This window comes from Hylobates moloch, unplaced genomic scaffold, assembly GCF_009828535.3.
Source record: "Hylobates moloch isolate HMO894 unplaced genomic scaffold, HMol_V3 SCAFFOLD_6, whole genome shotgun sequence".
Taxonomy (NCBI): Eukaryota; Metazoa; Chordata; class Mammalia; order Primates; family Hylobatidae; genus Hylobates; species Hylobates moloch.
In genome coordinates, this window is record NW_026652281.1 from 25,065,311 (window position 1) to 25,089,739 (window position 24,429).

General features: G+C 34.0%; 1 protein-coding gene across 8 annotated transcripts in view; it reads right to left on the reverse strand.

Annotated features, from left to right (window-relative positions):
* The window catches only part of CSNK1G3 (casein kinase 1 gamma 3), a 110,543-nt gene that overhangs the window by 67,217 nt on the left and 18,897 nt on the right, over positions 1-24,429 (reverse strand). For all 8 annotated transcript variants that reach the window (XM_032156557.2, XM_032156558.2, XM_032156562.2 and 5 more), the window contains exons 2-3: positions 9,493-9,917; positions 2,255-2,295 (exon numbers count right to left, since the gene is read on the reverse strand). In XM_032156557.2, the coding sequence (XP_032012448.1) occupies positions 2,255-2,295; positions 9,493-9,670 (219 nt within the window). In that variant the 5' untranslated portion in view covers positions 9,671-9,917. The remainder of the gene's footprint in view (positions 1-2,254; positions 2,296-9,492; positions 9,918-24,429) is intronic.

The window sequence follows — 24,429 nt, forward strand, 5'->3', positions numbered from 1 at the left end:
AAACAAAATCATGTTATCTGGCACAAACAGATATAACAGATACAAATGAAAAAACATATAAGGAAATCATGAACTATCGTTCAACGATATATGTGAAAAGTTTTCTGTCCTTCCAATATTTTGGATGAACTTGAGGTGAACGTGACTAGATACCACTCTACAACCTCAAAATACTAGAGACATAGATCCAAAAATATTCCTAGTTCCCCCAAAGAACAATGAATAACCATAATTATTACATGTAATGCTGATCATTGTGCTTTAAAGAAAGAGAAAGCAGAGAGGAGGAAGAATGTTTCCCCCAAAAAAGGGGAGAAAACTAGTTAAGAGGACAGAGATACAGCACAAAAATAAACTTAAAAAAGTGACATATGTGTATGTATATAAGAAGGCTGAAAGACGACATAATAAATGTTTAATAAGGCAACAATGGTATGAACAAGTTCCAAATCTATAAATAACAGGACCTAAGGATCACCACTTAATGAATGAAACAGACAAGGAAAGGTCAGCCTAGAGCAGGGGTTTCTGCTTTGACACAATGGTTTATCTGCCTTAACATATCCGACAACTATCATTCACATACAAAGCACGCTCCCATGAGTAGAGTTGCCCACTACAGGCTGTTGTATCAATAGCACAGACTGTAAACACTGCCACACTTTTATCCTTGCACACCACAAGGATTGTTGTAGGTTCAGCATCACTGGCCTACAACACGAGAAAAGGAAGAATTTCAAAGAAATGAAAGTCAGCAATGCCTGTTCAAACAACATCCAGGCCGGGCGCAGCGGCTCACGCCTGTAATCCCAGCACTTTGGGAGGCCGAGGCAGGCGGATCCCACAGTAGGCCTCCCCACTGTGATTAATATTCACCAACCTCTTTCTGATTTCATGCTCACAAGGACACCTTGTGGTTTTAACTTGGCTTTCTATGTACATCGGCCTATAGAAAGAAACTTGGGCTTTCTAGACCTGTAAAATACCTCATTATTAGTTAGAAATTCACTCTTTCCTGAATCTGAGAGCTTGATAGTGTGAATTGATTACTGTGAATCCACCTCTAAGAAAGGCTGACAACTGGTGAGATTTCGTTTCATAAGCCAAGGACCAGATCTTAACACCAAGATGGACTCATCTAGGTAAAACCCAGTCTAAAGCCACATGTCAGCCAACCAATCTCTCTTCGTGGCACTGCAACCCTACTCTACATCTTTATTTCAAGTAAAAATAAACATTTGTTACACTAAAACTTGGTCTATACTCAAAAGATACTTAAAAATTAAATAGTGGAGTTTTTCTATTTCCTCCCATTTGCCTCTTCTCCTAACAGTCTCTCTTTTCTATATTCATTTCACATTACCCTAATAACAGAGGTTATATTGACAGAGACAAGGTTGAGAAAGGCAGAGAAAACCAAGCCATGCTAAACCTCATACACATACATATATGTGTATGTATATATAAGAAGTCTGAAAGATGACATAATAAATGTTTAGTAAGGCATCAATGGTATGAACAAGTTCCAAATCTATAAATAATAGGACCTAAGGATCACCACTTAATGAATGAAACAGGGAAACCTGGCTGGCAAACCAGACAGAAAAGTTGTACCAGGAAAAGTATGTCTTACAAAAACAATTCCTAGATCCCAATTTTTCCAAAGAGATCTCTCTGCTTTGCAGCTGTCATACTGGGCACACTGAAAACTTCAGAATAATTCCATGGGAGTTTGCTTTCTCCGTTATCTATCACCTACCACATCAAGCATTTCTGGATCCCTGAAAGTCAAGCAATAGCCAGCTTTGCCATATATATGAAGTAACAATTTAAAAAGAAATTTCAGAAGCTACCTGGAAGTATGTTTTCAAAGAATATAATCCTGAATACTAAGAACACTTTTGTTTTATCAAAATGTTTGAATCAGAAGGCAAAATCTTGTTAATTTTTATCCAATTAAAAATCCTTCTTTAAATTAAAAATAGGGCCAAGATCCAGTTCTACAATGCTGCCAAAGTAAAGGGATTGAGTTTTTGTGGCACAGACAAACATGAATGTCCTACACATTACCATATACTTTAAGAGCAGGATGATGTTAGGAGCTTAACAACAAAAGATTAGCTATGCATATAACTGTCAAATAAACATCCAAATTACAAATGACATGAAAACAAAAAATAATTAAAATATGTAAGTTAATCACTTAAAAAGTAACAAAGAAATCATTAAGAAAAATTAAGAAACAGGAACTTACCAACTTAATTGCCACATATTCATTTGTGTATAAATTTTTCCCTTGAAAAAGAAAAAAAAATCAGATTCTGCCAGTAACTGATTTTAAAGATACATTATATAAAACTGTACTCTGAAAAAAAGCACATAATACATTTAACTAAAGCATAGGTTTTTGCTTCTATTTGGCAAAAAAACTTAACAAGGAAATATTTAAACTTATTATCAACTCAATGATATACTTAGTATTTCACCTAGATTCAGAGCAGAAAGTGATAGACACTACAGATACTAGTAGCCCACTTATAAAAATGGAAAGATTCTGACTTTGTTGGAATATTGTATACAATTTAAAAGTAATCAATAGTCAAATGCATGCTTAAAAAATTTCAAAACCAGAACTCCTATATAAGAATAAGAATACCAAATTCCTCTTCCAACCACCATTTCATTTGAAATTCATCATTATTATGAGATGTAATCTTACTAGGACTCATATTTAACCCAGTAAGTATATTAAATAAACTTAAAATATCTGAAATAAAATTTAAAAGCATTCAATAATTAGCTGTGATAAACTAACCACTTTGAGGAGAAAAGTAGTTACTGGCACCTCACCTTACAACAAAATTAATTCCAAATATCTTAAGAGTTAAATATAAGCTAAAAACAAAAAAGAATATTTATCACATCCATATACTAAGGACATTCTGAGCATAAGAAGATCGTGGCCGGGTGCAGTGGCTCACACCTGTAATCCTAACACTTTGGGAGGCTGAGGCAGGTGGATCATGAAGTCAGGAGTTCAAGACCAGATTGACCAACATGGTGAAATCCCGTCTCCACTAAAAATACAAAAATTAGACAGGCATAGTGGCGCACACCTGTAATCCCAGCTACTCAGGAGGCTGAGGCAGGAGAATTCACTTGAACCCAGGAGGCAGAGGTTGCAGTGAGCCGAGATCACACCACTGCACTCCAGCCTAGGCAACAGCGTGAGACTCCATCAAAAAAAAAAAAAAAAAAAAATTAGGATCATAACGTTGTATACAGATTTGATTACATAAAATATTTTAAATAGACATTTAATATCACTAACTTGTAAAGAATTCAAATGAATTACAGTAATCTTTAGCCCTGCAAATCAAAAATAATACAGAAAATTCCAATTGGTCAGCACCTGCAGTCAAAGTAGAGTACTAAAGAGAATTTTGGAAGCACTAAGTATATGAAGATAATTTGATTAATGTGTAAGTACACTAAAAAGAATGAAACAGTACAACATGATTTCTGAATTTCCAGTATTTTTTCAATTTGTATGTATTACTTTCATAGTGAGGAAAATAGAACAATGATAGTTTTTTGGGTTTCTTTTTTAACAGTGACAGTAACTGGCCCTAGTCACATTGGCTACTGAACACAGAAGAAGCAATCAACAACTATGACACATGTGATTTTCCAACATAATAGCCTGAACCTCCTTCCATAGAGCAGCTGATGAACAGTAGCAAAACTTCTAGGCAAAATTTTAGCTTCAGTTGTGTTGCCACCTTTCTACAGTAGTGTTTATTTATACAAATATTATAATACTTTTCTGAATTTTGTCCTTATTGTACAAAATTGAGAGAAAATAAAAGGCAAAAAAAGAAGTATTCATATTAACGCTAAGTAACATAGATGTCATAAACTCAATACAGTTGGCAAAAAGGATGGAACTCAACAGAAGTTCCAAAAGTGGTCAACTTTAAGCTCTATTCATATACTCATTGAACCTATATACATATTTTTTAAAATTACAGAATATTTCATATTTTAGTCAATTAGTTCAACATTTAGATGTGCCTTCATATACATTTTCAAAAATGCATTACATATGAAAAGTTAGGCTTCCTCTAGTAAACTTGGCAGTAAATAACTTAATGATATTCACAATGAAGAATTTAATGTCAAAGAATATTAACAAAAGACAATTCTGGTTTTGAGTTCCAAGACAGAATTTGTATTTCCCAAACATATTATCATCTTTTCATAACTATTTTGTATATGATGTTTATTCACAAGTACACAAGGAAAAAACTTCACAGGACAAGAAGTTAGGTTAACTACAGATCTCAAAGAATCAAAATATACCAAATGCCTTTAAAAGTACTATTTTTGTTGGCTTTCATACCTTTGAGGTCACAGAAGAAGGCACTAAATCCTAAAAGGATCATCTTTTTTTGAATACTAGAGATTTTGCTGAAACTTGAAGTCACAATTATGAACAAAAATTAAACAATAACATAAGTGCATTTTTGTCACCTAGCATAGCCACAACCTCACTTTTAATCAGTATTTGTTATAAATATAAACAAACAAACGATGCACAAAGTATGTGTTTATGTATGGTGTGACTGAAAGGGAGGGAATGTGCATGTAGTGAGAATCCCATTAAAAGAAAAATCCAAGTAAACTCGTGCTGGTTAAGTGATGTTTTAATCCAATTTTAAAAGACATTTCCAGTAAAGCACTGTGCCATATTAAACTTGAAAATAAGTTTTACCAATTTTGTGGCTTTGGGGTGATAATTATCAAAAACTATGTTCTTCAAAAACTACATATATATGTTTACAGCAGAAACAACTATTTACCCACCAATAGCCATTCTCCCCCTACAGAATGCCCAAGCTTGAAAACGGCTGCCCAGCTAAAGACTACATTGCCCGCCTCTCTTTTAGCTAGTGTGGCCATGGGACTTAAGTTCTGAATGTCAGTAGACAGTAAGTATGTTTCTCCTTACTTCCAGAAAGGAATGTATACGTTCCTGCCCCTTTTTTTCTTTATTCTTGCTGGCTGGGAGATGGAAACAGCTAAAGCAATTACCTTGTGCACAGAGACTGAAGTCACACATTAAGGATGCAGAGGTACCCTGACAGCCTTTGGGTTTCTCCCTCTGGTCTGTGTCGTGTGAAATGAAAATATACCATTTGCTTGAAACCACTATATATTGGAATTTTTTGTTACCATCTTACAGTCTATTCCTTAGTTATTACATTTTTCAGGTAAGTTTTATAATAGCTTCAGTTAGAAAGAGTAGAAAAATCAATAAACATGAAAATGATGAACCCATCCAAATCTACATATTCATTTGATACATATACTATAAGGCCAGCAGAATTTTCAACAAAGCAACTATCAAATATAAACGATAAAATAAGGAGTTATTAGCTATGCAGGAATAAGAAAAGAAAAAACAAAAATAAGAGACGTTATGGAAGCTCCTGTGGCATACTTAATTATGTCAAAAGTTACAATATCTTATTTCAGGTATGGTTATTCATAAAGCAATACATAATATTCTCTTCTGTGCTCTTTTATATGATAGACAGATGTGGCCACAGAGTACAAAGGAAAGTCCCTCATGAAAACAAAGGTTATTATACCTACACATTCTGGACAGGAAGCCACATCGCATGCCACACAGGGTCACAGGGGAAACACTAGGTTTTGGTTAGGTGGCAGAAAAACAAGAGCACGCAGAGTGCCTAGGCTAAAGCATTTACTGGGGTTTCCCAGGGAAAGGCAAGGCAGGGCAGGGTAAATCGTAAAGGATTACTTAGTTTGAATAATTCCAGTGACTTTGGGCTATAAGAATGGGTCTCTAGCTTCCAGGTACCCGGCCCTGGGGAAGATAAGGTAGAGGAATATTGCCTCCTGGGTGTATGGGCCAGATAGAAAACAGGTGTGGATTGGTTAGTGCACATATCATAGGCATGCTCCCAGCTGAGTTTTTGGCTAATTCTAAGAATTGGCTAACCTCTGGAGGGGCAATCTCTTCCCAGCCAGAAAGGTTTTTTAAGATGTCAAAACATCATAATATACAGAAAAATAAAAATACATACATAATACAACCCTATATTTTAGCTAGCTATGTTTGGTCTTATTCAGTGCCTGTCAAAAACATTCCTAGGAGTTTGACTGCCTAAACTAGAAATACATCTATCAATGGCAGAATGCAAACCTTACTACCAACACATAAAACTACAAACACAGATGGTTCTCAACTATGATGGTTCAATTTGAGATATTTCAACTTTATATAATGATGCAAAAACAACATGCATTCAATAGAAACCATACTTTGAATTTTCCTGGACTAGCAATATGAAGTATGATACTATCTCTCTATGCTAGGCAGGTGCAGTGAGCTGCCGCTCTCAGTCAGCCACACAATCATGAGAGTAAACAATCAATATTGTACAGCGTACTGCATTGCCAGCATTTTCTGGATATTGTGTTTTGGGGTTTCCAATGTCATTATGTCTATAAAATGCCCATTTTCAACTTATGACATTTCAACTTAAGATGGGTTTATCAGGATGTAAATCCATCTTAAGTTAAGGAGCATTTGCACATCAATTCACCTTCCTTATTATTATTATTATTTTTTTTACAGACAGGATCTCACTATATTGTCCAGGCTAGACTCAACCTCTTAGAATCAAGCTATCTTTCTAACTCAGCCACTCCACTCCAGTAAGTGGAACTACAGGCATGCCCCACCACACCTGACCATTTTAAACAAAAAACGGAATCCAGATAAAAATGCTAAACGCATGTATTTAAATTTGAAAGCAAATAAATAAATACAATTTAAAATTATTATTTTAAATGTTTACCTTTTTTTTTTAATCTCATGGCCATTTTTTTTTTTTTTTTTTTTTTTGAGACAGAGTCTCACTCTGTCACCCAGGCTAGAATGCAGTGGCACAATCATAGCTCACTGCAACCTTAAACTCCTCAGCTCAAGTGATCCTTCTGCCTCAGGCTCCTGAATAACTAGGACTATAGGCACACACCATCACACCTGGCTAATTTTTAAATTTTCTGTAGAGATAGGCTCTCACTATGTTGCAGAGGCTGGTCTTGAACTCCTGGCCTCAAGCCACCCTCCTGCCTTGGTCTCCCAAAGTTCTGGGATGATAGATGTGAGCCACCATGCCAAGCACCACAAGTCTCAAGTTTTAAATGCCCTGCAATGTCTGGGACAGTCTTCTACCCCAAAAAAGAACTGCCCAGCCCAAAATACCAACAGCACTTTTATTGAAAATCACTTGCCTATAACATGTATACCTTATAGTCTCTCTTACCCAATACTAACCATATAAAATTTCAGTACCAGTAATCAAATGTTCAAGATGTATCTATTAATGAGGTTTTAAAGAAAGTACTTTAAGAATATAAGCCAGCTTTTAACATTAGTGTTTATCCAGTATAGAAAGATTAATGCTCATAATATTATTTTCTTAACAAAGAAACCATCTGAGGCTTTTTGAAAAAGCAGTAAAATATCCTTTTGGAAGTCTATGAAAAAGGAACAATAAATGATTAAATTAGCTCTACGCATACATATTATAAGTATACATATAATATAGAGATAATACATTTAAATAAATTTAAATAAATATACACAGATATATATACACACACATCAAAGACCCATACACAAATTAGATAGAATAGACAGACAGATATACTAAGAAGCTACCATACTCCTATTCTTGCTTATTCACAGACTACAAAAGAAAGGGGTGTTTTACCTCTTTTTCAGTGTATGACATATATAGCTTCAGTATATGGTACATACAGTTTCTCATATTTCTCATATTGCCCTTGTTAAAATGGTCAACTAGCTTTGTGTGAATACACACACACACACACACCTATATACATGTGCCGTGTGTGTATATATGTGTGTGTATTCACACAAATACATATGAATCTGTGTGTGTGTAGTTATTTTGAAATAAATTATATGAATCGGATTCTGAATAAAAATGGCCAAAGTATATTCAAGTATAGTGTTGTTCTTTTTACAGTATCATCTAAATTTAATCCTCACAATAACCTAGGAAGTGGAAATAATCCTGATATAAAGAAAAACGTAAGGCCCTGAGTGGTTAAATGACTTATCTGTTCCATAGGCACTATATTTTATATTTTTCCAGCATATTATCAATGTCTAATCATGCCTGGTACATGATAAATATGTAATAAGTACTGCATGGATGTTGCTGAGAATGATACACAATAATAACAGATTATAAACACGTAAGTAATGTTTTCTCTAACTCCAAAGTCTGAAACAATTTAAGAATTTCAAAGTATCTAATTCAATACCCTTCAAATAATAAAACATAAAACATTCACCCTTTCAAATATTTGAGTCTCTACTAAATGTGAGTCTGCCAGCCACATCATGTAACAAGTATGTATAAACTATATCATTGCCTTTTATTGGCTTTCTTCATTCAAATATTTACTGTGTATCAACTTTCCAAAACTAGTAAGATGAAGGAGTCACTACAAATTAGGGTACTTCACAAGATGAAAAGGAGAAGTAGTTGAATAGATAAACATAAAATTGGATTTATTTCTAGCAGCAGGATTGAATCTAAAAGAAATTGAGAAGCCAAATTTTCTTTTTACCTCTAAGGTCACTTTTGGTGGTCCACTGACCAGAGCCCTCCTGGTGCCTGAATACTGACTTCCATACAACCATTAAAACCATACCACCCCATAACTGTATTGGAGGTTAAAAGACCTAGATTTTGATCCTGAGCTTGTCATTCAATTATTGTGAACATCTGACAATTAACGTTCCCTCATTGAGTTCCAACTGCCTTGAATATAGAGTTAGGAAGCTTAATTAGACCAGTGTTTCCCAAACTTGCCTAATTATAATAACCTGAATCAATACTCTGAGCCCCTTGTTAAGAATATAGACTCCTGAGCCCCACCCCAAACATACTTGGGGCAGAAGGAAGGGTAAAAGGAAAAAATTAAATTACAATGATGTAAATTTCATCAATTGTATGCAGTTTCAGTATATTAACTTGACTTTAAGCCATACCCATGCCTCAAAAGTTATCAATTACTAAACATTTTTGAATCTGAAAAAGTAGCCTAAATATCATTCCTAAAGAACACTGCAAAGGCTCTACCGGCAGCTATTTCAGCCTACTGGGCTATTTTAATTTAATTGTTTTCTCATAATCTGGATAGTCAATCTCTGGATGGCTAAAGTAGACATTCCTATACTAGGGAATTTCTTACACGTGAAAATACAACTACAAAAGAAATTTCCAACATCTGTATTCTTTAAAATTACCACAACCATTAAACAACTAAACAATTAAATAACTAAATCATTTTCATTAAAAAGTATCTTCCAATTTTTAAAATGTTTCTAACATAATGGAATAAACAAAATAGTCTTACCTAATCGTAATTCTCCAAAATTGCCACATCCAATTTTTTTTCCAACTCTAAAGTTAGGTCCAACCATTAAAACTCCAGACGATGAAGACCCAGTTCCTCGAGTGTTGTGTCCCGATCGACCACTAGGTCGTGCCATTCTATCATCTGATTTGTCCTTGTCTTTCTTTTTATTTTCCATATCAAGTTTGCGGTACTCCACTTTGAATTCTTTAATCAAGACAAGCACACTGAAACAGGGTATTGTGAAAATAGGTACATCACTAGGTAACTGTTCCAGATGGGTAATGTTAACATTCAAATTGCAGTAGGTAGTCAATTAACTGGAGCATGTTCATCCCATTCGTAAAATTTTTCTTAGTGTCTTTTCAGCAAAACATGTCTTCAAAATTATCTTTTCAATGATGTGAGCTGATATTGATAGAGAGCTAGAATATTAAGAAAAGGAAATTAGTCAACTAAGAATTTTAAAATATATGTCTGGGAAATTAGATAACATAACAAAAGCTTAGGCAAGAATTACTGCTATCTATTGATGCCCATTGAAATCAAACCACAGCATACTTTTAAGTTAACCACTACCCTTTATTTATATATCTTAATAACAAAGATATGAAACAAAGATATCAGGGATTCAATTACTTCTTAAAAATTAAAAAAAGGAACAAAATTATACTGTTTCATAAATCAACATACATTCACTAATATGAACCTCCCAACTTAAAATTACCTCAATTAGACAAAAAGTACTCAAAAAATTCCAGTAAGTCAACATAAAATTTTCAATTTAAAAGTAGAAAGAGAATGAATTATAAAAATAAAATACCTTAATAAAAATATATTCCCCATGTTCATATACTTAATAATTTTCAAAGTCTTTTTAAAATATATATTATCAGATGATTTTCATTTATTCAAATATTACCTTATAATTACACATGGGATTAGAGCATAGAACTGACAATATCAAGAACATTCTTCCTGTCCCTCAAAGAAAACAATTAATTCTTATATAACATTTAACCTGGGCCTTATAAATGTAATTTCACAAGACTGTGAAATGTTGACAGGCATCAACCTTATCAGATGCAGAAATTAGGTATTAAATTTCTAACATACAGATAAAAACATTAAAGCTCAAAATATTTTTCAAGGCTTTTGGAAGAGTCTGCCCCATTCATATTCTCAGGGAATTGCAGTGATCAAATGTACCTTAATTCTGCGGTAATTCTGCACCTTTACAGGATTTCCCTACTTTTGTTTGAACAATTTGAGTGGGCTCTCATTCGTTGCTATTAAAGAAGTTATAAATTCAAAATATAGTCACTAATGAAGAAACAAGAATTGATATCAAATACTTATTCCCATTACAGAAATTTTCTAATTATATAATGCAACCATAACAAGAGTTGAAACGAACAGTATTTTCTGATTAATTTTCAGCAACTCCCCAAATATGCAATTACTGTTACAAGTAGTGACTAACTGGAGCCGGTGGTGTAGGCAATAAGGGAATTTACCAAGACAGTTGGTAAAGAAAGGCAGGCTTATTAGAAAAAGTAGGAAAAACACTTTTCAAGAAAGCAATGGGCAGATGAGCAAGAAAGGAGCTGACTGAAAAGAGACCAAGGCTTGGTGGGGATTTTATAGGATCATTCTTGTGCTGGAGAGGGCTATGTGTGGTACTGATAATGCCAAGGTTGCAGTGAGCTAACCTGCATTTTTCTATTAGCAGAGGGTCTGGTGATAAGTTGGACACAGGAAGACTGTGAGTTTTTTGCACAGGAGGGCTATGTGTCCCGGACTATGAAGAAAGACAGACTTACAGCTTATTTGCTTTTTTCTTTTTACGCTCCCCTGCTCCCACCAGCCTGACTCCTTTTCCCTAATTAGGATTCCACAACTAGTCCTAACACTCAATCTATTTATGAAGTTTCTTGTTTTATTTGCCATATTCTTATTTGCAGATGAAACTGTGAGTTCCTGTTTACTCTGCTTCTAGCCATGACACAGTAACTATTCTAAACATCTCTGCCTGTTGTAAACAGGTAGAAAGCTGGACAAAACATATGAAGCACCTGTTTTTAAGCATCAAATAAAAGGCAGTACAGACTATGATCCCTTAGAAAAAAACACAAAAGGTGAGTCGCACCTTCATCCAACCTCTCTGGCTAGGAGCAATTTCCTGACCACAGCACAAGGAGGTGAGGCTCGGGCAACACACAGTGATCACAGATCAGAATTTGCAGCTGCTGAAGTAAATGGAATTTGTAGTACACAGTATCAAAAATGAAGGAGTTTTGCAGTGGAGTGGTGGGGTAAGGTGGCAGTAGGGCAGAAGGCTACATGTGTACAAGGGAATAGTCAGAAAAAGCCTAGCAGAAAATAGTTACTACAGTGTTAAATGAAGAATGGAGACATTAAAAGCTGCACAGAACTGAGAGACTCTAAAGTTCCTATTCAGTCATAGTAGAAGAACCTCACTAATATCCCAGGCATTCAGCTCAGACGCCAAAAAACTCTTAAAAGTAAGTACCATACCCAACATAAGGCCTACTCTAAACTGTCCCAACTGAAGTCTAAAACTAAACCTAGATAGGATTCAGAGTAGCTCTGAACACATTAACTGCATTCCAGAACAAAACTCAAGTCTCAAAAAGACAAAAAGCCAGACTCTCAACAACACTGAATTTCCAATATCCATGACACAACTAAAAATTACCAAACATGTAAAGCATCATCAAATGTAACCCATGTTCAAGAAACAAAGCTGTCACAGGAGACGGACCCCAAGATGACCCCGATGTTTGAATTAGAAGACACGACTTTAACACTAGTAAATAGCTGTTAGAGTCCTATTTAACCGGGGAAAAAGAAGAGGGAGGAAAAAAAAATCGAATAATAGCTAAAAACTCCCCAAATTTGGTAACACACACACACACACACACACACACACACACACACACACACACACTAAATCTAGTAGGCATATCACAGTTAAACTGCTAAAATCCAAAAATTTTAAAAATCTTGAAATCAGAGAAAGAAAAAAATACACATGACATACAGTGGAACTAACTTCTTATCAAAAACAATGGAGGCCCAAAAGAAAATGGAAGGATATTTTCAAAGCAATGAAAGGGGGAATAAAAACTTTCAACCTAGAATTATTTTTCCCCTCTTTTTGCCACAGGTGTTGATCAATTCGGAATTCTACATCCAGTAATATTATTCTTCAAAACAAGGAGAAAAAAAAGCCATTTTTGGATGAAGGGAAGCTAAGAATTAGTTGTCAGCAGACCTGCACAACAAGAAATGCTTTTAAAATAGTCTTTTAAGCTGAAGTAAATCACATAATACCAGATAGAAACTTGAAACTTTAAGAAGAAATCATGAGCACTGAAACTAGGAAATGCATGAGTATTCATTTCCTTTAAAGATAAATTACTATTAAAGCATAAACAATTTCTTAGTGTCATATATAACAGGTAGAAGTAAAATATATGACAACATAAATGGCAAGGAGGGGGAGTTGTAAATGGAAGGACACTGTTTTAAGATTCCTTCTTGAAAATTATTGAGAGAAGATTTTAAGTCTTCTCACCACACACAAAAAAATGTGAGGTAATGCATATGTTAATTAGCTCTATTTAGCGATTCCACAATGTATACTTATTTCAAAATATCATCTTCTATACAATAAATATATATAACTTTTATTTGTTAAATATATAAATTAAAAAGAAAACAGATGGGGAAAATGTTATATTTGTGAAGAATTATGTGGTTCCATATTAATTCTAGGTAGCCAATGATAAGTTAAAATGCACATTTTAATACCTAGTTCAAACAATAAAAAATTAGTTACAATAGGAATAGCTAAAAAACCAGTAAAAGAAATAAAATAGAAGACTAAACATTACTTGGTTGAAACAACAGAAGAGAAACAAAAGACATACAAGATAAAATAAAACAAATAGCAAGACAGTGGACTTTAAAACATACATAAAATGAAATAGACCAGATTTTCCCCCAAAAAGAAAAAAATTGTCAGACTACATAAAAAAGCAAGACTCAACTACAAACTGTTCACAAGAAACTATTTTCAATACAAAGACACAGCAGTGGCTCACAACTGTAATCCCAGCACTTTGGGCGGCACAGGTAGGTGATTCGCTTGAGCTCAGGAGTTCAAAACCAGCCTGGGAAACATGGTGAGAGCCCGTCTCTACCAAAAATACAAAAGTAATAAGCTGGGAGTGGCGGCGCACACCTGTAGTCCCAGCTACTTGGGAGGCTGAGGTGGGAGAATGACTTGAACCTGGGAGGCAGAGGTTGCAGTGAGCCGAGATTGTGCCACTGCACTCCAGCCTGGGCAGCAGAATGAGACCCTGTCTCAAAATAAATAAACAAACAAATACAAATATACAGATAGACTGAAAGTTAAATAATAGAAAAAGGTATACTGTGTAAATAGCACATAGAAGAAGCTTGCAAGGCTATAATATTATCATACAAACTGGACATCAAAACAAAGGATTATCTCCAAATTTACAGAGGTGCATTTCATAATGATAAAAATATCAATTCAACAGAAAGACATAAAAACTATAAATACGAATGAGCAAAATGAGGCAAAACAAAACTAAAAAGAAAAAAGGCAATCATTTTTAAAAATTTTTTAATAGCATGATTTCAGTAATCAACAAGATATAAGACAAAATATCAGTATGTGTATGGCAGATCTAGATAATACCATCAACTACCTTGAGCTAACTGCCATGTATAAAATACCGCAAAATAAAATTCCCTTTCAATGCTCACCAAGAAAGATCATATGCTGTGCTATAATTTAAATCTCAAGTAACTAAAATATTACAGAGTATATTTGGTCAAAATAGAATTAAATTAGAAATCGCCAGACTTGGTGGCTCATGCCTGTAATTCCAGCACTTTGGGAGGCCAAGGTGGGTATCTATCACTTGAGGTCAGAAGTTCGAGACCAGCCTGGCAAACATGGTTAAACCCCATCTCTACTAAAAATACAAAAATTAGCCAGACATGGTGGTGCATGCCTGTAGTCCCAGCTACTCGGGAGGCTGAGGCAGCAAAACCGATTGAACCTGGGAGGCGGAGGTTGCAATGAGCAAAGATCAGGTCATTGCACTGCAGCCTGGGCGACAGAGCGAGACACTGTCTCAAAAAAATAAAAAATAAAAAATAATTAAATTAGAAATCGATAGCTGTATAGCACCTAGAAGAGTCCTAAAATTTGAAAATTAAGCACACATTTAAATAATTCATGAGTTAAAAAAAAAAATCCAAGAGAAATTAGAAAAAAATCTAATTTGCAATTCTAATACTTAGCAGAAAACTAGAAGCTTTAAATGCCTATATTAGAGAAGAAGTTTTTAATTGGTGATCTGGACCTTCTTCTTAAAATAGCTAGGGAAAAGAGCAAATCAGACAAGAGTTGAGGAAGTACTTCAATAGAGTTATTACTAATATAGACTTATAGGAAAATATAGTCTTAATGAGCAAAAACAGGAATTCTCAGCTGATAAACGGAAAAATACCAAAACAAAGAGAAAAAAAAAGAGACCCTCGAATAAAAACTGTCATATCTGAAATGAAAAACTTCACTAGATACACTCAATGGCAAACTGGATAAAGCAGAAGAAAGTGTCAATAATTTCCAAAGAAATTATCCAGAGAGGAAAATCAACAAAACAGAAAATACACCACAATAGAAAAAATAAAGACAAAAACTGATTCTTTGAAAAAGGTCAACGAAATTTCTAACTCTTAGCAAAAATGATCAAGAACAAAAGAGAATATACAAATTACCAGTAAGAACAATGAAAGAAGGGATATCAAAATGATCCTACAAATACTAAAGGACAAAGGACTATGAGTAACTTTAGGCCAGTAAATTTAATACAGATGAAACGGACAAATCCCTTGAAAAGTGTAACACAGGGACACAAGGTGAAACAAAATATCAAAAGTTCCATATCTATTTTTACAACTTAATCTATTAAAAAAAGTATTCCCATAAAGATGATTTCACTGGCAAATTTTATCAAATTTTAGGAAAAAGTAATACTGTTCTAAAGCTCTTTCACGACACAGGAATAATCAATTTACTTTGTGAGATCAGCACAATCCTAATGCAAAAGCCTGACAAAAACAATTCCAGCAAAGAAAATTAAACCTGCATTTCTCGTGAGCATAGATACAAAAATTCTTCACAACATAAGCAAATATGTAGAAAGTTTAACAAATAATAATCAAACAGAGTTTAATACTAGAAATGTACCACTGACTTAACATTTGAAATCAATGTACCACCAAACTAACAGAAAAAAGAAAACCCACAGGGATAATCTTTTTTTTTTTTTTTTTTTTTTTTTTAAATCTGCTCTTTCACCCAGGCTGGAGTGCATTAACACAATCACAGCTCACTGCAGCCTCGACTTGTTCAGGCTCTGGTGATTTTCCCACTCCAGCCTCCTCAGTAGCTGAGACCACAGACACACACCACCACGCTCAGCTAATTATTTTTTTGTAAAGACAAGGTTTTGCCATGTTGCCCAGGCTGGTCTCAAGCCCCTAGGCTCAAGCAATATACCCGCCTCAGCCTCTCAAAGTGCTGGCATTACAGCCCAGTGGGGTCATTTCTACAGATATGAGATTACGTTTGACAAAATTCAACCCACAACCAGGCGTGGTGGCTCATGCCTATAACTCCAGCACTTTAGAAGGCAAAGCCTGGAGGATTGTTCGAGGCCAGGCCAGGCTGAGAAACAAAGTAAAACCCTGTCTCTACAAAAATGCATTTTTAAAAAATAATAATTTGAAATGGATCATAGACCTAAATACAAATACCAGAACCATAAAGAGGGGTGTCTTTGCTATCTTAAGGTAAGTAAAAATTTCTTAGAAGACGCTAAAATCACTAATCATTAAAAACCTTAATAGAGTCATCAAAATTAATCATTTCTCATCAAATGATAGCTTTAAAAAACAAATACAAACACTTCAGAATGGGCTAAATTATTTTAGATGAGTGTGTATAAATACATGGCAACTGAACAATAAGAAAAACAACTTTTAAAAAAATTATACTTTAAGTTCTGGGATACATGTGCAGAACGTGCAGGTTTGTTACACAGGTATACATGCGCCACGGTGGTATGCTGCACCCATCAAACCGTAATCTACATTAGGTATTTCTCCTAATGCCATCCCTCTCCTAGCCCCCAACTCCCCGACAGGCCTCGGTGTGTGATATTCCCCTCCCTGTGTCCATGTGTTCTCACTGAACAACTCTATTTTTTTTAAATATAGAAACGATGTGAACAGACTCTTTTCACAAAGAATACATACAAATTGCCACAAAACATATGAAGCACTGCTCAATATCATTACTTGTCATGCAAATATAAATTAAAACCATAATGAAATACCATTTCACAGCCACTAAAATAGCTAACATTTAAAAGACTGACAACATCAAGTGTTGGTAAGAACGAAGAACTGTAACTCTCAAAAAAGTGCTGGTGGGAGTAAAACATAGTATGACTTCGGAAAAAAGGTTGACAGTTTCTTATAAAGTAAAATATACACCTATCCTATGACCTAGCAATGCCACTCTTAGATGTTTACCCAAGGAAATAAAAATGTATGTTTACAAAAAGACTTGCACACTAATGTTTACAGCAGCCTCACTTATAGTAATAGTCAAAAATTGGAAACGATCCAAATGTGCATTAAGAGAAGAATAAACAAATTGGTATAGTCATATAATAGATGACTACCCAGCATTAAAAAGGAACGAACTGCTGATACATGCAACAATATGGTGAATTTCTCAGATATTAGACTGAGTAAAAGAAGTCAGGCATAAACAATTACCTATTACGTGATTCTAGTTATATTTAGCTCTAGAATCAGCAAAACTAAGCTGTGGTGATAGAAATCCTATCAGCGGTTAAGTAGGGTGGTAGGAAATTTGACTGTAAATGTCATGAGGAAACTTTCTGGAGGAAAGAAATGTTCTATATCTTAATTGGGAGGAAATTACATGGATATACACATTTGCCAAAACTCATCAAACTATATTTAAAATCTATGCATTGTATCTAAATTGCATCTCAAAATATGATTTTTAAAAACTGCCCCCATACACACACAAAAAACTGCATGTTTCCTCTCAACATGTATGTTTTCCCCAGTATACCATTACTATAAAACTTACCTTAAAATGCTACTTTTGTTTTTGTACAAATCTATGGGGTACATGTACAATTTTGTTACATACATAGATTGCATATGGTCAACCTCAGGGCTTCTACCATCACCCAAAACATGTACATTGTACCCACTAATTAGTTTCTCATCATTCTACTCCCTCCCACCCCCTCACCCTTCCAAGTCTCCACTGTCTATCATTCCACTCTCTAAGTCCATGTATAAACATTTTTAGTACCCACTTATAAGTGAGAACATGTGATATCTGACTTTCTGTTCCTAGCTTAAGATAATGACCTCCAGTTCTATCCATGTTGCTGCAAAAGACATGATTCATTCTTTTTTACGGCTGAATAGTATTCTATTATGTATATATACTACATTTTATTTACACATTCATCCTTTGATGGGCACTTAGCTTGATTCTATATCTTTGCTACTGTGAACAGTGCTGCCATAAACGTAGGAGTGCAAGCATCTTTTTGATATGTTGATTTCTCTTCCTTTGGGTAGATACCCAGTAATGAGATTGCTGGATCCAGTGGTAGTTCTATTTTCAGTTATTTGAGAAGTCTTCATACTGTTTTCCATATAGGTTGTACTAATTTACATTCCCACCAACAGTGTATAGGAGTTCCCTTTTCTCTGTATCCTCGCCAACATCTGTGATTTTTTGTCTTTTTAGTAACAGTCATTATGATTGAAGAAAGATGATATCTCATTGTGGTTTTAATTTGCATTTCCCTGATGATTTGTGATGCTGAATATTTTTTCATATGCCATTGGCCATGTGTATATCTTCTTTTGAAAAATGTCTATTCATGTCCTTTGCCCACTAATAGGATTATTTCTTCTTTTTAATGCCACTTTTTTAACAGTTAATGAACTTAATATTTTATTTTAGAAGTTTTATTTGACATATAATTGTACATATTTAAGGGGTACATGGTGATGTTTCAATACACATACTATATAGTGATCACATCAGAGTAATTAGCATAGGCATCATGTCAAACATTTATGATTTATTTGTGTTGGGAACATTCAATATACTCCTTCTAGCTATTTGAAACTATGCATTATTGTTAACTATAGTCCCCCTACAGTGGTATAGAAAACTAGAACTAATTCCTCCTATCTAGCTTTAAGAAGCTTTTTTTTTTAAAAAAAAAAAAGCCCTTCATATTTTTTCAATTTAGAAGGAAATAATTTTCTTTTGGCAAATTTTCATGTTATTTTAAATATATAGCTTTTCATTTATGTAATCAAATATCAAAAAAAGCATGCTACATGTAATAAGAATTCCAATATTACAATGAAGTAAAAATATACCTTGGGATATCCATACCCCTTGTCTTCCATCCCACCTGCACTTGTCAGAGAGAATCATTATAACCTTTTCATTCGATGTGTATGCTCCAAAGCTTTTAATGCTTGTGCATGCATACAAATACTTATGTATAGAAATATGTGTAGGTGGGTTGGTTCATTTTACATAAGAGGTCCATATGAAGTCTCTGGAAAACCAAAACTGTTCCACAATAAAAGCATTTAAAAGCACATAAAGGACTTCTGCCTTTTCCCTTTCCTATTCCTTCCCCCCACATGAACCCTAGAGGAGCAAGGGGCAGCTAATGAACGGGAGAATGGAAGAAAGAAGAGAGGCTCCAGAGTCAAGGGCCAAGTCTGAAACTAGGAGGGAGAGAGAGGCAGAAAGAAGTGATGAGTCAGCTTAAAATTGAACATCAAAATTTGAACAGGTCATTTTGATATCTGAAAAGTGATCCATTGAGAAAACAGAACTATTCTTATAAAGATACATGACAAGAAATCAGTGAAAATGGACTAAGATATCATTCATGAGTTGGGAAGTGAAAATAATAAAAGATGTAGATGACAACAGTGGTTAGGGAGAAACTAAGCCATTTCCTATTTTATTCCATCTAGTTTAGTACATTCAGGCAACTGTTCATAAACTTGTAATAATGTTTTTTTTCACTTTTCAAAAATACTTTCAACAAATTAGAATTTTAATTAAAATATTTTCTTAGTAAGAGTCTTAGTATGTTATAGTATTTTCCCTATCATAGCACCTATCAAGCAGTATTAGAATTGCCTACATGTTTGTCTATACCAGGAGTCATGAAACTACAGCCTGCAAGCTATTTGCCTATTTTTATAGAACCTTGGACCTACGAATAGTCTTTACATTTTTACATAGCTGGGGGCGGGGGATTATAAGAAGAATAATATTTTATAACATGTGACAATGATAAGAAATCCAAGTTTAGTCTTCATAAATAAAATGGTATAGGAATCCATGCTAATTGGTTTACATGTTGTTATGGATGCTTTTGTGCTACAAGAGCAGAGTTGAACAGTTGTGACAGAGACCATATGTGGTGCTCTTATCACTTCACACTGCTGCTCAGAGAATCATAGCAGTGGCACAGTTATAACTTGACAGTAGTGCCACACACATAACCTACCCCTACATCGTACTTATTTTTTATTACCAATGCATATGATCATGTCAAAACCAATAGAGAAAGTGGACTTGCACGGTCGTGCTTTTAAAGCACAGTGGAGTGTTATTTGTTCTCAAATTAGATGAGAGAGCATTGCATTTATTATACAATGGCACTATGCTGAACAACACAACACACTTGGACATGACCAAATGTATTAGTTTTCTATTACTGTGTTACAACTTATTAAAATCTTAGAGGTTTAAAACAACACAAACTTATTATCTCGCAGTCTCTGTGGATCAAAGCCTGGGCACAGCTTAGCTAAGTGATCTGCTCAGGCTGTATTCAAAGTATTGGCGGTTCAAGTGGGGAAAAAATCCTCTTCCAAGCTCCTTCAGACTGTGGGCAGAATTCATATGCTTGCCGTGTATAACTGAGAACCCCAGCTTTTTGCTGGCTGTCAGATGGAGGCCACCCTCAGTTTCTAGAGGTTGTCTAGAGTTTCTAGAAGCTACCTACAGTTTGCCATGTGGGCTTCCCCAAAATGCCAGCTTATTTCTTCAAGCCCTCAAGAAAAATCTCTAGCTCTGATTTTCTAAGATTGAGTATTATATAAGGTAGCATAACCTTCTCTTATACCTAAGTCCCAAGCTTTGTATCCTGCTCCAACACACCAATTCTCCCAGGTCTTAGCATCCTTGATAGCTGCTTCTAGACCTCTTTAATGCTGCTTGCTAGGCTAAGTACTATTATAAAAAACATAGAATTAAACAAAAGTAGTCCTGGAATCCCATTTAGCTCCTGTGTAGTCGTACAGCATTGAGCAAGACACTTAATCTGTCTAAGCTCATTTTAATAATTATAAAATAGAAGGATTAGACTTGGAAATTTCTAAGGGGATTCTTATATTATATGCAGTTTTGTAATTGCCTGTTGTATTTGATGACAAGGGCTCTAGTATATGTAACTTTATGTCCCTGAACCTAGCACACTGCCTGACACCTAGGACAGTTAATACATACTGTAGATGAATAAATGAGTTATTTCTATCTCTAAACATTTCTAGTCAATAAGCCCCATCCGTGTACAGGATCCCAAGAACTTTATGAAGAAAAAAAACAGCTGAGAAAACAGAACAGCAAAAGAAACCTAAAGCATTTACCCAGAAATATTAGCCTAGTACCTCAATCACAAATATAAACTGACAATCAAGCACCACTAGATACATACATCAGGAAAGCTAACAATATGAAAAACACCCTCTTCCAAAACAAATAAAAAAAGGAAAAAAACCTCTGGGGAAAGCAGCTCATATGAAGAACAGAAGAGAACTTTAAAAATAGCAGCAAAAATTGAAACAATTAGCCCCTAAGGGCTTTCGAGAAGTATAATAACACATAAATATAATAAGAAAATAATGCTGCATTAAATGGAATAAACAAAAACAAAGGGGGGGAATAATCCTAATATTTAAAACCAAAATGTAAAGACATTAAAAAATAAAGAAAAAAAGACGGAAACAATCCAATACCTCCAACTTCCAACTAATAATAAAAATTAATAGAGAGGACAGAGAAAATTAAGAAAAAGAAATCATAAAAGAAAATTTTCCTAAGCTGGGGCCAAAAGGGACCTCAGAATGTTAAGAAGGAAAGAAAAGCAACTCTATCATACTACTTGATTCAAAAGCTTGTCATAATACTGTACGATAGATAACGGATTTTCAACTTTTAAATTCAATCTTAGCAAAAAGAAAAAATGCAAGATAAAAGTCACACAAAAATATAAATTTAACCAACCTTGACAGTGTTAAAATAATACTATAATTGAAACTGACAGACACTCAGCTGTTAATGGGGAATAGCTAAGGTAAAAGGAAGGACGGGGCAAGAATATCCGCATCCCGCAAAGTACAGAGTTAAGAGATAACCTAAAAATTTACTAGAACAAGAAACAGAGAACATTATTTAAAGTGTCAACGGTAAGTAATAGGTGAAGTAAACTTAATAACTACCCAAACATTTAAAGACAGAAGGGAAAGTGGGAGTATGTGAGCTAAAATTTCATTCTTAGTGGAGAATTAAAAGATAATACAAAAATTTGACATAGTATCAAAGAGAAAAGTGTATACTTATTATTTAGAATTCATAAAAGTAACCACCTGAAGCATTTAAAACTGAAATAACTAAATCTGGTTCTATCTACTGAAAAATTAAAAGACTATGAAATAAAGGGCAAGAGACTATTGCTTATATTTCTTTTCCATATACGGGCATTAATTTAATAGACCTATTAATTCTACTATCAACAAATGAGTAACTTGCATCCTAAAGATAACTAAAAAACACTGTCAAATTTGAGAAGAATATTTCAAAAAATTTAACAGTACAAAGTATTAAGTGCCTCTACAAATCAGTTTGTGCTTTTGTTTGCTTACTTTTAATGAAAACAGACTCCATCAATAATAGTGGAGACAGCTGTGGAGTTCTTAACCTGAAATCCATAGACTTCCTGAGAATTTTCTAAAGAGAAAATCCATAGTTTTCAACAGGTTTGATATCAAAAGATTATGTGATCTTAAAAAAAGTTAAGAACCACTGAAAAGAATACTGTTATTTTCTCACTGAACTGCTTTATAAATATATTCTTAGAAGCAATCTATCCTAAAAACTTAAGTAATATCAGCACTTTAAAAGCCAATGTTGTTATAAAAAATTATTTAGGGCAGTTTGTAATACATGCACTACAAAAAGGATAAAGAAAAGATTTACATAAACAAATCAGCAGAGAAGTAAAATGATCATAGAAATAAAACTATGTAATACTAATATACCATGAGTTTCAGTACCCATTCAAAGCAAATGTATTTTTGCACTTTCTAGTACTCAGGCAAAAACAAAAATATGATTAGAAATAGAATTAGCTACAAAATTCAGAGTGTACATTAAAATTATACCAGTGGCTAAAAATACCTTAATATTATAACAGTTGCTAAAAATACCTAAATATTCTTAAAAATTAAGAATAATCTTAATATTGTATTATACTTGCAGATGCAGTCAATGGTAAAAACTGAAAATTTCCCTCACAGAAGCTTTAGATTCAAAAATTACAGGAAGAGAATGGAAAAATGCATCTTGAAAACTTAAAAATTAGGCACCCATTAAAATAAAAACTACTGAGAGAAGATTCACATAAATAACCCCTGCTTACAATTTTTTGTAACATAGTTACTTATACTGCTTTACATTTTTATTTTTACAAGAGATATTGCCTCTTTAACTGAAACCTTAATCCATCTACTACTAAAAATGGCATACATTTAATGTAGCATAAAGCTACATGTGTGAATAAATGGTAATAAAATATTTACAACTTCAAGTCTAATTATTCTCAGTTTACTAACTTATTGAAATATCTACATTCAAAAGGAATTCTTCAAAAAAATGCTTTTAAAAATTATCTTTGAGAATGAGTGACTATAATTTGCTTTCACAATTACAATTTTGATATAGTAATATCTACTAATAAAGATAAAAATGAGCTGCTAAATACAGAAAACATTAGACATAATCTGATTATATGAATAGAAATGTCGGCCACTAGCATACTTCTAATTTGATAACCACTGATGAATCTACAAAACACAGAACAGAAAATCAGATTCTCTAATCCGCATGGCCCAATAATTTAGGACTTGACAAAGCCAACTGACCTCCTTAAGACTGCAAACTAGATAAAACGGAGGAAGTAGTCTGAGAACATATCGGTATTAAGTATTGAAAGTTCCTATAGGTATATTTTCATGTTTAGCATGTTATTCAATATTGTTTACAAGTATAAATTTACAACAAATGGAAATTTAAAAATCAAAATTTCTACTCAAATGTCATAGTATTGACTTCCCACTGCTTTGTTATCTCAAATGAAAACCTCCAAATTTAGTACATGAAATGACTCATTCAGTGTTTCAAATGCTTTATTCAGTCTCAATAAAAATTATATTACAATACATGTCTTCAGGCTTCTCCAAAATTTAAATCAGTAAAGATATTTGTGATGTGATGGCTAGCTGTTACATCACATGCTTCTATTAGCAGCAAGTGTCCCAGTTACTGGTTTCTGGCATTAGCTCAACTGTGGTTGTCTAAGAAAAGAATAAACACTTATTTTTAAAAGCTAAATCATTAACTGTAATGTCAAAAATGGATATCAA